The 16,029-nt window shown below is 41.2% G+C and overlaps 1 protein-coding gene across 1 annotated transcript in view; it reads left to right on the top strand.

The window, feature by feature from the left end:
- Positions 1-15,631, top strand: part of LOC145340915 (threonine--tRNA ligase 1, cytoplasmic) — a 30,338-nt gene extending 14,707 nt beyond the window's left edge. Inside the window, exons 12-19 of the mRNA XM_080185484.1 lie at positions 531-693; positions 2,690-2,827; positions 2,922-2,999; positions 3,922-4,022; positions 5,814-5,918; positions 7,859-7,931; positions 12,504-12,618; positions 13,452-15,631. Of these exons, the coding sequence (XP_080041610.1) occupies positions 531-693; positions 2,690-2,827; positions 2,922-2,999; positions 3,922-4,022; positions 5,814-5,918; positions 7,859-7,931; positions 12,504-12,618; positions 13,452-13,600 (922 nt within the window). The 3' untranslated portion in view covers positions 13,601-15,631. The remainder of the gene's footprint in view (positions 1-530; positions 694-2,689; positions 2,828-2,921; positions 3,000-3,921; positions 4,023-5,813; positions 5,919-7,858; positions 7,932-12,503; positions 12,619-13,451) is intronic.
- Positions 15,632-16,029: the final 398 nt, after the last annotated feature.

Here is a 16,029-nt window from a genome sequence, read left to right on the forward strand (position 1 = left end):
GGATGTCATGTCTGTACATGTTTCATCTACAAAATGTAGAATATTTCCTCCTCTCTGACCAAGAGCTGATATCATTCTCAGCTGTTCCAAGTTTGCCAGATTAAGAGCACAAGAAATATTTTTTGCTATTTTGTTTTTTTATTATTAATATGCAAATTAAGTTCCTGTGCACTAACTTTTCCTGTTAGTAATTACAGAGAGGAAAAGCCTATGAACCAGTAATGTTACTTAGTAGTCTAATTCTTGCCACCTTTCTGTCCATTTTCTAAATAATTTTCTTCTGAGTCTGTGTATTTTGATTAGTTCTGGTGTTTGAGGCTGCTTCACTTGGTTAGAATTCAGTTAGGTTTTATGAAAATACTATGTCGAGCATGATTTTTAAATACAGGATGTTTTTATTTTTTTAAATCAAAGAAAGGGTTTAATAAAGAAAATTCATTACTTCAAACTTGGGGCCTCGCCCTGGTCTTCTCCAAGCTCTCCACAATTCTACATAGTTACTTTTTTATAATTATTTGTCCACATTTCAGCCTCATGTTTGATCATCGCCCACGGTCCTGGCGGGAGTTGCCGTTGCGGTATGCTGACTTTGGAGTGCTTCATCGTAATGAGCTGTCTGGTGCACTAACAGGCCTGACCCGAGTCCGCCGGTTCCAGCAGGACGATGCCCATATTTTCTGTACAATGGGGCAGGTATAATTGTGATTCATTCATCTTGTTCAGGCTTCACACATGTTTTATTACCTGGAATTTTTGAAATGATTGGTGTGTGATTCCAGTCACTTTTGACAAGTTTTGTTTTGCTTTTTAAAAATCTGGGTCAAAGTCAACTAGACACCAACAAGGTTAAAGAAAAATAAGATGAGATAAATCAAGAATATGCAGTTGGATTTCACCAAGCTTGGATTTTGAATTGTTGGAGAAAGGAAGGAATGAGATGAAGATTCAGTATTTGACTAACTTGCTTGAAATCTAAAGCAATTTGATGCAAAGTTTGTCTAAGAGAAAAAAGGTCAAGATGGAGGAGAAAGGTCAAAGTCTAAAGTTGTTGAGTTCCGTGGGCAGAACATACCTGTTGGAAAATGAGGTGCTGCTCCTCCAGTTTATATTGGCCCTCACTGGAGCACTGCAGCAGGCCAAGAATGGACATGTGAACATGAGAGCAAGATGCTGAAACGACAAAAATTGGGGGCTGAACAAAGGAGTTTCACAAAGCGTCACTCAGCCCACATTTAGTCTCCCCAGTGTAGAGGAAACTGCATAAGGAGCAGTGAATACAGTAATGCAACTTGAAGGAAATGGAAGTAAAATGTTGCTTCCTCTGAAAGTCTTGGGAGTCTTGAAGCGTGAAGACATGGGAGGTAAAGGGGCAGATGTTGCACCTTCTGTGATTGCAAGGACAGATGCTGTAAGAAGAGGATGAAGAGTTGGGAGTGATGGAGTAATGGACCAGGCTATCATAGAGGTTGCCGTCTCTGAGTAATGCTGATGGCTGGGAGTGGGAGGGTGGGAGTAGATGATGTGATTTGTGGTGGCATCATACTGGAGTTGGCAGCAATGGAGGAAGATGATTCTTTGTGGTTCTCCTCCCCAGTGCATTTCTCTTGCTTTAACATTGGAGGAGTGTCACAAGGACTCAATAACTATATTTTCCCTCCACAGATGCTGCCAGGTCTGCTATGTTTTTCTAGCATTTTCTGTTTTTTGTTTCAGATTCCAGCATCCACCGTATTTTGCTTTTCTTTTAGTGCAGTGAGCAATTTTGATAGTTTTCCTCAGTTTTAACTATCTGAAGCACAATGAATTTGGAGCATCAAAAGACAGGAAGAGGAAAACAGTTTTGATAAGTGAAAAGGGAACCAGTTAGCAAATGACAAGCTACTACAGTGCTTGTATTCTTTCTAAATATGTGAGGCCACTGAAAATCCTCCCAAGGGTGGCACAGTGGTTAGCACTGCTGCCTCACAGCGCCAGGGACCCGGGTCACTGTCTGTGTGGAGTTTGCACATTCTCCCCATGTCTGCATGGGTTTCCTCCAGGTGCTCCGGTTTCCTGCCACAGTCCAAAGATGTGCGTGAGTAGATAGATTGGCCATGCTAAACTGCCCCTTAGTGTCGGGGGGACGAGCTAGGGTGAATGCATGGCATATGGGAATAGGGTCTGGATGGGAAATGTTGGTTGAAGCAGTCTTGGTGGGCTGAATGGCCTCCTGTGCTGCAGGATTCTATGATGGGGGGTGGGGGCAGCTGCTTGATCTCTGGTCACAAAGACTGTGACGGTGTCGTAAAACAAATTGGAACTGGTTTGGCTTGAAAAACATTTGCTCAAATCAAGTTTTGTTATTGGCGGAGATGATATCTGTTTAGCAAAAAGTAAATCAGACAGTAGCAGTGGGTGTGATCAGTCCTGGTATGCCTGAGGATCTTCCTGCTTCCACAACCGGGAATTGTTGAGCACACATTAAAAAAACAAACTGAAACTCTGAATGTACTAACAGTCTGAATACTTTAACTGAATCAATTGTCCAGTATTTTCTCTCACTCTGCCTTGCCATGTAGTTCTAACAATGGCAGCAGTGGTGTTTTGCTCTGATCTGCTTTATATTTATAAACTGTTTTACATCTAAGAATTCTTAAGAAAACAGGAGGTTGATCTCTTTTTTTTTTAAGAAACCTATTTTGTTTTCAAGATTGAAGCAGAAATTAAAGGTTGCCTGGACTTCCTCCGTGCTGTCTATGATGTTTTTGGTTTTACTTTTAAACTTGAACTTTCCACTCGTCCAGAGAACTTCCTTGGTGATGTTGAAGTTTGGAACACAGCTGAGAAGGTCAGTAATCCTGAGTTACACATTGAGGTGATTTTTTAATACTGTTGTTGTGCGTTTTAATCAGACCAGTAATTGTATAACTTTTCCTCCCCAGCAACTTGAAAATAGCCTCAATGAGTTTGGTGAGAAGTGGACCTTGAATCCAGGTGACGGTGCTTTTTATGGCCCAAAGGTAATGTGAAATAGTGAAGTAACTGAAGCACTTAATATAACACAAACACAAAGGGGATTGATTCTCCAACCTGGCCATGTAGTTAGTATTTTGCACTGACCCCAGAGAATAGCATGCAGGCTTAAAAAGCCGTCTCACACCCAGTGCCAAACAGTTTGAAAGTCTCCTGGCCCCTTCCTAATGACGCGAACTGGATCGAGTGAGTCCAATTAACATATAGAATCGTAAAATCCCTACAGTGCAGAAGGAAACAATTCATCCCAACGAATTTGCTCTGACAGAACATCCCACCCAGGCCCTATCCCCATAACCCCACATGTTTACCAAGCTAATCCACCTAACCTACACATCTTTGGATGTTAAGGGACAATTTACCATGGCAAATTGACTTTCTCTGCGCACCTTTGGACTGCGGGAGGAAACCTATGCAGGCACCCAAAGTTGGAATTGAACCTCGGTCCCTGGTGCTGTGAGGCAGCAATGCTAACCACTGTGCCACCACACCGCATGTGTAAGAATGCAAAGCCCATTTAAATCCCAGCGCATGGAATTCACTGGTCATCGAGTGCGGCTTGGTAACAGCCAGAATCATCGCTGGTTTCCACCAACAGAAACCTGGTACGATGGTCACACCAGGAGGCTCAGAGGTCTCTGGGAGTGGGAGGGTCGCCAGTTGTACTGAGATAGGAGCAGCTTTGCGAAATGGCACCTGAGTGCTCAGAAGCCGGGCTCACCGGTGTCCCCCCGCCCCGCCCCCACCAACTGTCCAAAACAATGACTGAATGGCAGAATTATAATGTGGATGAGCCTGAGAGACCAGTGCAGATCACTCCGTTATTTTTGCTGTTCTGACACTTAGAAATGTTTTGAGAGAATTCGGACTATGGTTTCTAACATTTTTTGTTTAAAAACATTCTTCCAGATTGACATAAAAATCAAAGATGCTATTGGTAGATATCATCAGTGTGCTACAATTCAGTTGGATTTCCAGTTGCCAATCAGATTTAACTTGACTTATGTGAGGTAAGCCTCCTGAAATGAAGAGCACTACAAGCAGGAAATATGTTAATTTTTGAGCCATCTTATTAATAATTTAGAACCAATTTAGAATTCTTATCCTCTGAGTACATATTTGTGCTCTAGGCCAATATAGAAGAAAAAAATATATATTATGGTATGTTGAGTGATTTCAGGAATCACAAAATTAAGCCACAGGATTTGATTATTACTATTGTAACTTCAATGTTAACATGCTTGGGAAGTTTGCCATCCCTGGTTGCCTGTGAAGGTGACTTGCCGGTAATACTCTGGATCCATGAACCAATTAAAAGAATTGCAGTCAAAAAGCTTTGGTTTTACATGTAACGCTTTTGGAAGGATCAAAACAGTATTTGAACTGTAAATACATTGAACTGTGTTCATAAAATAAGATGCTGAAAGAGGTTGATGATCATCAGTACCTGAATCCTTAACATCTGCCCTTGCCCCTCTTTTCATTTTCCCCCAGTTTCATTCAACTGAATGTATATGATGCAGATGAATGAATGTTCATATTATGTTGATGTTACATGATGGAACACATACATACTCTGCCAAACAGAAACAAGAGTTGTGTATGTTGCATCTGATTTGCACTACACTGACATTGACATTTCTGGGATGTATCTGGTTAATTCCAATTCTGGAGTTAATTTCTTGGGGGTAATTTTGGTGATAGTTAAATTCAACACCAGAGGGTTTATTTATAATTTTCTTTTTTTCCCAAAATTAACTTTTTGATTTTCATAGCTTATTATGCTGTACTTGTGGTCAATTTGCACTGCTCTGTAATGGTATTTAGGTAGGTTAAAATACTATGGGCTGCATTCTCTTGTATTGCCCATGCCGACAGAAAAACAGGAGTGTTTCCTGCTGGCTCTGGGAGAGTCTGTCAGGTGGGGTACACCTGCCTGATGCGTGCTAATGAGGCCATCTTGGGGAACCCACCAGCCAGCCTGGCTGTTCGGAGATGAGGGTGCTATTTTTAAATGCCAGGCCAGGGTGTCAGTGCCAGGGGCAGTGCACCATTGGCACTGCAAAGGCATGTGGCCTGAATGGGGGCTTGAGTGATTTGGGGGGAAGGGAACTGAGGAGCGAGTGGGTGGGGGGGTAGGTGGAGTCGTCTGAGAGAGAAGGGGAGAGTTATTAGGTCATCCTGATGCACGTTTGGGTGGGTCCCATGATTTTAGTGGTGGGAGGAGGACGCTCCTCTTTCTGAGGGGTTGGTGGTGCTCCCCTGGACCCACAGAGTCCAGCACACCACGTTCCCACTTGTGATTAGCAACACCAAAGCCCGCCTGGTGCAGTTCCCATGGGGGGCTGGTGAATGGTCCATCAAACCAGAATTATTGGGTTGCCACCTACTGTGGGTGGGAACCTAATCAGGGCCAGCAGTGCAGGCCCAGTGAATCCTGATTGCCATGGTGCCCTTTTTTGGCTGATGCCCCATTCTGCAGGGTATTGGGATTCCTGTGGGCCATCTCACGAGGTTGAAGAATCCAGCCCTATGCTTTTCTTGCATCCTCAAAGCACTAGGGCATCATGGCTTGCTCCGTCTAGAAACCTGTATAAGAACCTGAAACCTGTCCTTGGAGGCCATTGCATAGACATCAAAAAATAATTTCTGTCATAAAATGTACTATAAAATTATAATGAGTTAATTGTTTGTCTTGGTTGACAGCTTACATAACATATTTAATTATTGCTGCTTCTCTTAGCAAATAAAACTTCATGTTAAATACAGGAAGTATTGAAATGGTTCTATTTATTTCACAGTCATGATGGTGGTGACCAGAATAGGCCTGTTATCATTCACCGTGCTATTTTGGGTTCTGTGGAACGAATGATTGCAATTTTGACTGAGAACTATGGAGGCAAATGGTAATCAAAAATTCTTTTTTTCTGCGTTCAGTTAGGCCTTATTAAGACTGATGGACAATGTAAGTATTGCTTATGCATAACTTTCTAAACAAATGTTAATATATTATTGATACACATGCATATTGGCTGCTTTTTAATATTTCTGTAACTACCAATTTGAGAACCATTTGATGTCCTGAACTGATCTGCCAATAGGGAATAAAAATAAACATCAGATATTGCAGCTGACGTGCAGAGAGACGGAGCGGACTCTTTTCCGTTGGGACCTGTGTTTGGTGTTCCATGTACTGCAGATCTCTCAGCAGGGTGAGATCAATGTCATTGGAAGTGCTTCCATACAGGAAATTGACAGCACTTTTTGCTGTTCCTGTTGCTGGGTTACATGAGATAAACCTTAGGTAAGTGTTCAACTCCTTAGCTCTAGCTCCTTAATGGGAGCAGGAGGATGAGTTGTCTAGGCTCAGTCATACAACCTTGGAACAACTCAAAACTGTAATTGAAGAGAGTTGCATAGAGGCTGTTCCTGAAGCATGTTAATAAGAACATAAGAAATAGGAGCAGGAGTAGGCCATCCAGCCCTTCGAGCCTGCCCCGCCATTCAATAAGATCATGGCTGATCTGTCGCTGCTCAGTTCCATATTCCCACCCTCTCCCCATAACCCTTAATCCCCTCTCCTATCAAAAACCCATCAACCCGCGTCTTAAAAATATTTAGCGAGGCAGCCTCCACCACTTCAACGGGCAGAGAATTCCAGAGATTCACCACCCTTTGAGTGAAGAAGTTCCTCCTCAACTCCGTTCTAAACCGCCCCCCTTTTATCTTGAGGCTGTGCCCCCTAGTCCTACTGTCTTTTTTGAGCGGGAAGAGTCTTTCCACCTCTATCCTATCCATCCCATTCATCATCTTATACGTCTCAATGAGATCTCCCCTCATTCTTCTAAACTCTAACGAGTACAAGCCCAGTTTATTCAGCCTCTCCTCATAGCTCAACCCCCTCAATTCCGGTATCAGCCTAGTAAACCTCCTCTGCACTCCCTCCAATGCCAAAATATCTTTGCGCAGGTGCGGCGCCCAAAACTGCACACAGTACTCCAGCTGCGGCCTAACCAATGCCCTATACAGCTGCAGCAAGACCTCCCTACTTTTATATTCAATCCCCCTCGCTATGAAGGCCAGCATCCCATTCGCCTTCCTGACCACCTGCTGCACCTGCAAGCTGGGTTTTTGCGACTCATGCACAAGGACCCCGAGGTCCCTCTGTTAATACCACTGTCCATCCAGTAGACTATCCTGACTCCAATATCCTGCTTGTAATTAACTGTCTCAATCTCTAATTGCTGCTGCATAGAAGGGTCAGAAGGCTTAGTTTAATTTTTAAAAGCAAGAAAAAGAAATGGTATGATCTAGTTGCTGCAAAATCAGAAAGTTGATCAGGAGTTAATTATTGTTTGTTCATAAAAGCCAGTGTTGAGCACTATTTGTGAAGAAAAAATAAAATGCAAAATGACGTCTTAAATGTCAGGTCTCAAATTATTCCTGCATTCTACCTAAATAAAAATAAAGGAATATGATCCATAAATACCAATAAATATTCTGGAAACTCATGTCATTAAAATCAAATTTAACTTTTGGTTTACTGAATATGTTGTGGTTATAAATGTTCGTGATTCAGGTTATCTGGCAAATAGATCTAGCCCACTGTCTCAAAAGATTGCACACCCCTGATTTAGTGATGAACAGAATTACAGGGTGGGGAATTTCTTTGATATATAGAGTACCTGATTTGTATTTGAGATACCTGGAAGAATTTTGAGATTTTCCTTCTCCAGGATGGGAGAATTGACCTACACCGATTGACCTGCTCCTGATAGATGTGCACTCGAGCAATAGTGTACAGAGCAACAATTATCTGAAATATGTTGCAATTTCTACTTTGCAGGCCTCTCTGGCTATCTCCATGTCAAGTTATGGTTGTGCCTGTGGGACCTACATGTGAGGAATACGCACAAAAGGTAAAGTCTGTTAAACTAGAAATGTTTTATAGTTTCTCAGATTGTGTAAATGTACTAGAGATAACTAGAGGTGGCACAGTGATTAATCTGCTGCTTCACACCGTCTGGGACCTGAGTTTGATTCCTGGCTTAGGTCACTGTTTGTGTGGAGTCTGCACATTCTGCATGTTCTCCCCATGTCTGCATGGATTTCCTCAGGGTGCTCCAGTTTCCTCCCACAAATCAAAAGACGTGCTGGTTAGGTGCATTGGCCATACTAAATTCTCCCTCAGTGTTCCTGAACAGGCACTGGAGTGTGGCAATTAGGGGACTTTTTATAGTAACTTCATTGCTATGTTGATGTATGTCTACTTGTGACTGTAAATAAATGTAAACTAGGAGCTAAAGCAGTAGTGCTCTTTGTAGGATTTGGGTTCATATTTGTAATTATTTACATGTGCAGTTTCTATTTTTGACATGTTCTTGAAGCAAGTAAATAGAATCCTGAGAACCTCTTGCAACTCTTCCCACTTCTCTGGGGAGAAATCCGGAGTTGTTGAACCCAAGTTTAACTTATGAACCTTCATGTGGCGAGGTCAAGGGGATAAGCAACAGAGCAAGGAACTGGTCAGCAGATTTCAATTTTGCCTGTGAGTTAGTGTGAAGTTTGACTGAAAAATTATATCCCATTTGTAAATAAATGGGATAAAATACTTGACTTCCAAATATTCCTTGAAATGATTAATGGATTTTATTTTTGTCCCCCACATGTTTAACTGGGCATCCTTAAATGTACCACTCTCAAGTAATTTTTGAAATAGAATTGCAGCTCAGATATATTGTGTGAATATTGAAAATAAAATGAACTCTTGGGTCTGGTATTTCAATTCTGTAGAAAGTGAGCCTGAGAAAATATTAATGGGAAATAAAGAGATGGCAGGTGAATTGAATTGGTATTTGGAAAATGGCTAATGTTACGCCGCTGTTTAAAAAGGGTAGCAGGCAAAACGCAGGGAATTATAGGCCGGTTAGTTTAACGTCCGTTGTGGGAAAAATGCTTGAATCCGTCATCTAAGAAGAAATAGCAAGGCACCTTGAGAAAAATTGTTTGATAGAGCAGACGCAGCATGGATTCGTTAAGGGGCAGTCGTGTCTGACGAATTTATTGGAATTCTATGAGGATGTGACTAGTGTGGTAGATGGAGGGGAACCGGTGGATGTGGTGTTTCTCAATTTTTCAGAAGGCGTTTGATAAGGTGCTGCATAAAGGGTTGCTTCAGAAGGTCAGGGGGCATGGAGTTGGGGGTAAGGTGTTAGCGTGGATAGAGGATTGGCTGTCAAATAGGAGGCAGAGAGTTGGTATCAATGGATGCTATTCTGATTGGCGGTTGGTGACTAGTGGAGTGCCCCAGGGATCGGTGCTGGGGCCTCAACTATTTACCATTTATATAGATGATTTGGAGGAGGGAGCTGAGTGTAGGGTGTCGATTTGCTGATGACACAAAGATAAGTGGAAAAGCAAATTGTGCGGAGGGTGTGGAAAGTCTGCAGAGGGACCTAGATAGGCTAAGAGAGTGGGCGAGGACCTGGCAGATGGAGTACAATGTTAGCAAGTGTGAGGTTATCCACTTTGGCAGAAATAATAGTAGGAGGGATTACTATTTAAAGGGCGAAAAGCTGCAGCATGCTATGGTGCAGAGGGACCTGGGGGTCTTTGTGCCTGAGTCGCAAAAACCCAGTCTGCAGGTGCAGCAGGTGATCAGGAAGGCAAATGAGATGCTGGCCTTTATAGCGAGGGGGATAGAATATAAAAGCAGGGAGGTCTTGCTGCAACTGTACAGGGCACTGGTGAGGTCGCAGCTGGAGTACTGTGTGCAGTTTTGGTCGCCGCACTTGCGCAAGGATATTTTGGCCTTGGAGGGAGTGCAGAGGAAGTTCACTGGGCTGATACCGGAGATGAGGGGGTTGAACTATGAAGAGAGGCTGAACAGACTGGGTTTGTACTCGTTGGAATATAGAAGGATGAGGGGGGATCTTATAGAGACATATAAGATAATGAAGGGGATGGATAGGGTAGAGGTAGAGAGATTCTTCCCACTCAAAGGACAGTAGGACTAGAGGGCACAGCCTCAAGATAGGGGGGGGCAGTTTAGAACGGACTTGAGGAGGAACTTCTTCACTCAAAGGGTGGTGAATCTCTGGAATTCTCTGCCCGTTGATGTGGTAGAGGCTACCTCGCTAAATAATTTAAGACATGGGTAGATAGGTTTTTGGTAGGCAAGGGAATTAAGGGTTATGAGGAGAAAGCGGGTAAGTGGAACTGAGCCACTTCAGATCAGCCATGATCTTATTGAATGGCGGGGCAGGCTCGAAGGGCTAGATGGCCTACTCCTGCTCCTATTTCTTATGTTCTTATCAAAATATAGAGTACTATAGAAGGTACAAGTAACATCCCAAAAATAGATAAATCAGGAAATGGAAGGGAGGAACTCAAGACAATTGCAATCACTAAGCTAATTAGCTTAACATCTACCATAGAGAAAATATTAGAAGTTATTATTAAAAATGTTGTATCGGGCATGTGGATAAATTTAATGTAACCTGGCAGAGTCAACATGGTTTTATGAGAAGAAAATCATTTTTAACCAATTTATTTGAGTTCTTTGAATATGCAACATGTGCTATGGATGGCACTGTAATTAGATATTCATAAGGTGCTTCGTCAAAGGTTATTGCAGAAAATAAAAGCCTATGGTATAGGGGGTAACACATTGGCATGGAAAGCAGGTTAGCTAACAGGAAACAGTAAGTTCAAATGGGTCATTTTTTTGTTGGCAAAATGATCAATATGGGGAGCTCCACAATTGGAAGTTTCCCTCCAAGTAACTCAGCATGCTAACTTGGAAATATAGCACCCTTCCTTTGCTGTGATTGGGTCAAAATCCTGGAGCTCCCTCCCTAACAGCACTAAGGGTGTACCTACCATATGGGCCGCAGTGGTTCAAGAAGGCAGCTCACCACTGACTTAATGCAATTAGAGATGTGTAATAAATGCAGTCTGAGCCAACAACGTCCATATTCCTTGAATGAAAACAAAACCTCCCTTTTAAAACCTGTAAGATATTTTTGGTGCTTCAATAATATTAGGTCTCATTCTTTACTTCATTATATCGGCTCATTCTGCTCGATCTCACCCCATAGAATAGCCCTTTTATCCCAGGAATCAATGTAGTGAATCTTGGTTAAGCTCTCAGTAGGGCAAGTATACCTACCCTTATGTAAGACTAAAATTTACACAGTATTGCAGGTGTGGTCTCGCCAAAGCCTTATACAATTGTAGCAAGACTCTTGATGTACTGTATTCTGTGAATAGTCAGATATTAAATGGAAATTTGTGTTGGAAAATAGACATCCTGTCATTTCAAAGTTGAAGCATATTTAGAGCTATTATAATTGGCGGCAGCAATTATCATCCAATATAAACATGTGCTAGCTACTTCAAAGTGCTCATGGCAATTTGGCCAAACAGGAACCCTGCAATGTGAAAGCTATTTTATCGCGTATGTATCTGAAATGATAATAGACTTGTGATTGAAATTCCTTAGCGCTCGTTTATGGCTGATGTAACTGTGTCTTTGCTGCAGTCAGATTTACTCTGCAGTACAGTGCTGTGACCTTCAAGTAAACCTTCAATGCTGCCATTTGTTTTAAGTGCATTTCTGGTTGCATTTCTAAAAATTGCCACGTTAAGTGATCATTGATTTGTATTCCAGGCTCCATCTAGTGGCAGATGTGGCTCAGTGCCATTAGCAGCCGAAGCGCTGACTACCACAGTACCAATAGCTTCTGTCACTAGATGGAGCCCACCATTTAGTGAGAGTTCAGGAGCAGGAGCCACTGAAGAACACATCTCGAGGACTTGGGTCAGAAGAGGTCTGGAAACAAGGCGGAAAGAAAAGTCAGAAAGGCTGGGAGGAAAGAGGGGCTGAGGGTAAAGGTTGGAGTATTATGGAAAATGTCATGTGAGCATGTACAGGCCACAGTAGAGGAAGTCTGTGGCAAACAGCATTGAAGTGAAACTGACATTGCTATACATATACACTGACAATTTCTTAACATTAAATAAGTTGACATGATGTGAGGACGTCACTCCTGTAGTCTCTGATGGAAAGCTCAACCAACAATATATATTTAAATTTTATTCAGATTTTTATACTTGAAAGAGATGATGAAAAGAGGATTGAACATTTAATGATGTTCAATATCACAACTGAATTTTGTTTTTCTGAGGGCTTTGAGGAGGAGAACTAATATTAACAGATGGTGTGATTCTCTTATACATGAGTGTAGGGCCAGGAACAGAATGGTCTTTTCATTCTGGATTTTCTCATGTAGAAGAGACATTTATCATTAGCAATTCCTACAAGGTCATCAGTTTTCAAATTAATCTCTGGTGTGGTAGTGAATGATTACATTGATTTTATTCAGTTGGGAGCAAAGTCATGGCTACTGTGGCTTTTTGGTTATTAAAAAAAATAATTTCACAAGCATTTTCTGTAAGGGTGTTTCTTTTTTATAAATTCACATGACCAGGTTCAGCGACAGTTTCATGATGCTGGGTTAATGAGTGATGTTGATCTTGATCAAGGATGCACACTGAACAAGAAGATCCGAAATGCACAACTTGCCCAATATAACTTTATCCTTGGTAAGCTTTGGAAATCTTTTTCACAATGTTTTGTTGAGATGGGTTGAAAGAAATGTAAATTCTTTCCTTTAGACAGTGTCTGTCTTATTCTGTTTGTTACAGATTTAATTTTTTTAACTAGAGCAATAATCATTGCTACAACAGTCTTGATGTTTAATCACTATCTTTTGGATGTGGGGAGAAAAGCTAATAGCAATAAATGGATTCTGTTAACTCAGATGGTTCACTGATGACTTTTTAAGGAAGGAAAGAAGCTGGTTGTCTTTGCCGGATTTGGGCAATAAGACTCCAGTGCTACATCAATGTGGTTGGCTCTTAACTCCCCTCTGAAGAAGTGGAGATGGAAGCTAAATGCCTTATTAGTGAATAAAATTAAATACCAATTATGATCACTAATGAGCCTATTTAAATTGAGGCATTTGTGCAGCGCTGAAAGAGTGAATCCATATCTTGAAACAAGTTAAAGTACTTAAGGCAATTACAATTATGGGGGAATTTTTTTTCTTTAGCCATGATTAAAGTTACAAATTTAACTTTCATAAGTAAATACTCTGTTGTGGCACAGTGCAAATTAACACTGACTTCAGTCATGCCAAGAGGTGTTCAGATACTGCCATGCTGGGAGAAGGAGGAAGGGCAGCGAATCATTCTCCTGCATCAGCTAATTGTATCTGGTAGCAGTCATCTACTTCATTAACAATTCTGACAGTAATTCCAAAGCATTTTCACAGTGCATATATAATTTAATTTTTGTTGGAATCTTTTTAACTGATTTGTGTTTTACCTGGAATTATCTACTAGAATGTAGTGAAACTATGTTGTTACATTCACAGTGGTTGGTGAGAAAGAGAAGAGCAGTGAAACAGTCAATGTGCGTACACGAGACAACAAGGTACATGGAGAACGCACAATAACCGAAACTATCCAGAGGCTTTTACAACACAAGAAGTCCAGAAGTAAGCATGCTGAAGAGGAGTTCTGAAAATCTAATAGTGGCATTTCCAAGAACCAATCTCAATTTCTGTCTGCACAAAATGGTCAATAATGAGTTATAGGTTAAGAACTGAAGTTATTTTAATTATGTACAATGGCAATTTCCTGCATGAAAATAATTTTGAAAGGACATCTTAAACTTTATTTGTAGGTTTCATGCTACTGTCTTACCTGTATTTTTAACAAATATTGTGATTCACGTCTAAAGTGCGTGAACAAAGATACTTAATAAAATAAGTTGCCCTGAATATTGATCTTTACATTTGTTGTGAAATGTATTCTGCAAAAATGGGACCAGTTTGTATTACATAGTAAATTACTGAATTCTCCTCTTTACGAATATGAAGAGATTTTTTTCAAGGTCATCTCGAGTCCATGTTCTTACCTTCAAGTGAAGTTCAAAGAAAATGTCAGCCTGATGCCGTTGAACTGCCATGAGATTTCATTTTGAAGCCTGTTTTAAACAAACAAAAGGCTACTTTTTATTTCATTTCAAACAGCAAATAATATTGCTTTTCTCAGCAGGCGTGTTCTCAGGTTTTGCCTGGCAATTCATAATGTCAGCCTCTACAGTACTCCAGATCAATAAGTACCAGTTATACTGGCCTCAAACCCAGGACATGTGTAACCTCTCCATCTGATATGAAATGCCTAAATATAAGGGGAGAGGGTCTCTACGGCACTGACTATTTATATCCTATAGTGGGGTTAATCCGTATTGTCTCTTCTAATGATTTGGAGAACCCTGGCTGCCAGACAAAATTCCTTGCCCTTGTAATACCCAAATGACCTTTCTGTAACTTCTGAACTTTATCAAGTCAGGCCTTTTGTTATAACCAATCTGTCTTCATAAATCAGCAACATTTGATTCACGTGCAGAAGTCACAAGTTTAATTCCAGAAATAGACAACGTCGAAGTTAAAAAAAGAAATTAATATTAGCAGAGAAAAGATATTGGAGACTAAAATCCAACAAACCCTGGAACCTGATGGCCTATGCCCTAGGGTTCTAAAAGAAGAAGCTGCAGAGGTAGTGGCTGTGCTGGCTATGATTTTCCAGAATTCCTTAGATTTGGGAATGGTCCCACCAGGTTGTACTGTTTTTTCAAGAAAGGAGGGAGAGGGAAAACGAGGAGCTACTGGTCAGTTAGCCTGACATCAGTCATTGGGAAATTACAGGAAGTTATTATCAAGGACATATAAATGCAGTTCAGGGAAACTAAGCTAAACTAATTACTAGATTGGGCAAGTTGTCTTCTGTGGAGAGGTTGGACAGGTTGTGTGCATTGGAGTTGATTGAAAGAAATCCTGACAGGTCTTAACAGGGTTGATGTGGAATGAGTGTTTTTCATTGCATGCAAGAAGTGAGAACTAGGGGCCACTGTTTACTTACAAAATGTTTTTAGGAGTTTACATACATTTAGGAGTTGGATGAGGAAATTTATTTCTCTCCAAGGGCCTTTGGAACTCTTCAAAACATGGTGGAAGCAGCCTTTAAGATAGTGGTAAATAGATTCTTGATAAGCAAGGAGTGAAAAATTATCCAGGATAGGTGGGAATGTGGACGTGAGCTTACAATCCGATCAACCATGATCTCGTTGAATGGCAGAGCAGAATCAAGTGATCTACTCCTAATTTGTATGTTTGTTTTCATGTATAAGCAAGTCATCCATGATTATTGAGGTGTCAACTTTGGTCAAACTATTACTCAGAATAGGATTTGTGGTGCATGTTCTGGCCATTCTGTGCTGTAGTACTCACAGATTTGAGCATACTCTTTCTGATATTTATGCATTTCTGATCTTATTTGAGTGCAGTGTTGTAGCTGGGAAATATTTGGTCATTAATGAAGTAAAGGTCTCCACTTAAAATTTATATCTCTGTTTCAGCTTTGCTGCAGGAACATGCAACATTGCGTTTACTTCACCATCTGCCATGGTGGGTCCTGAAGGGTTGTGACAGTTTCCTTGCAATTTTCTGCCAGTTGTACAGATCATTAATAAAATGAATCTTTTTCTCTGCTTGTTAGGTGCACTTATTAAACTTTGCCTCCTCAAAAATGGTATTTTTCCTGAAAGGAAAGTAAGCAGCAAAGGCTTTCATTAGAACAGTAGGACTAGGGGGCACAGCCTCAAGATAAAGGGGGGAGCGGTTTAAAACAGCATTGAGGAGGAACTTCTTCACTCAAGGGGTGGTGAATCTCTGGAATTCTCTGCCCGTTGAGGTGGTGGAGGCTGCCTTGCTAAATATTTTTAAGACGCGGGTTGATGGGTTTTTGATAAGCGAGGGGATTAAGGGTTATGGGGAGAGGGTGGGAATGTGGAACTGAGCCACGACAGATCAGCCATGATCTTATTGAATGGCGGGGCAGGCTCGAAGTGCTAGATGGCCTACTCCTGCTCCTATTTCTTATGTTCTT

This window comes from Carcharhinus amblyrhynchos, chromosome 1, assembly GCF_965287045.1.
Source record: "Carcharhinus amblyrhynchos chromosome 1, sCarAmb.v2.hapA, whole genome shotgun sequence".
NCBI classification, from domain to species: domain Eukaryota; kingdom Metazoa; phylum Chordata; class Chondrichthyes; order Carcharhiniformes; family Carcharhinidae; genus Carcharhinus; species Carcharhinus amblyrhynchos.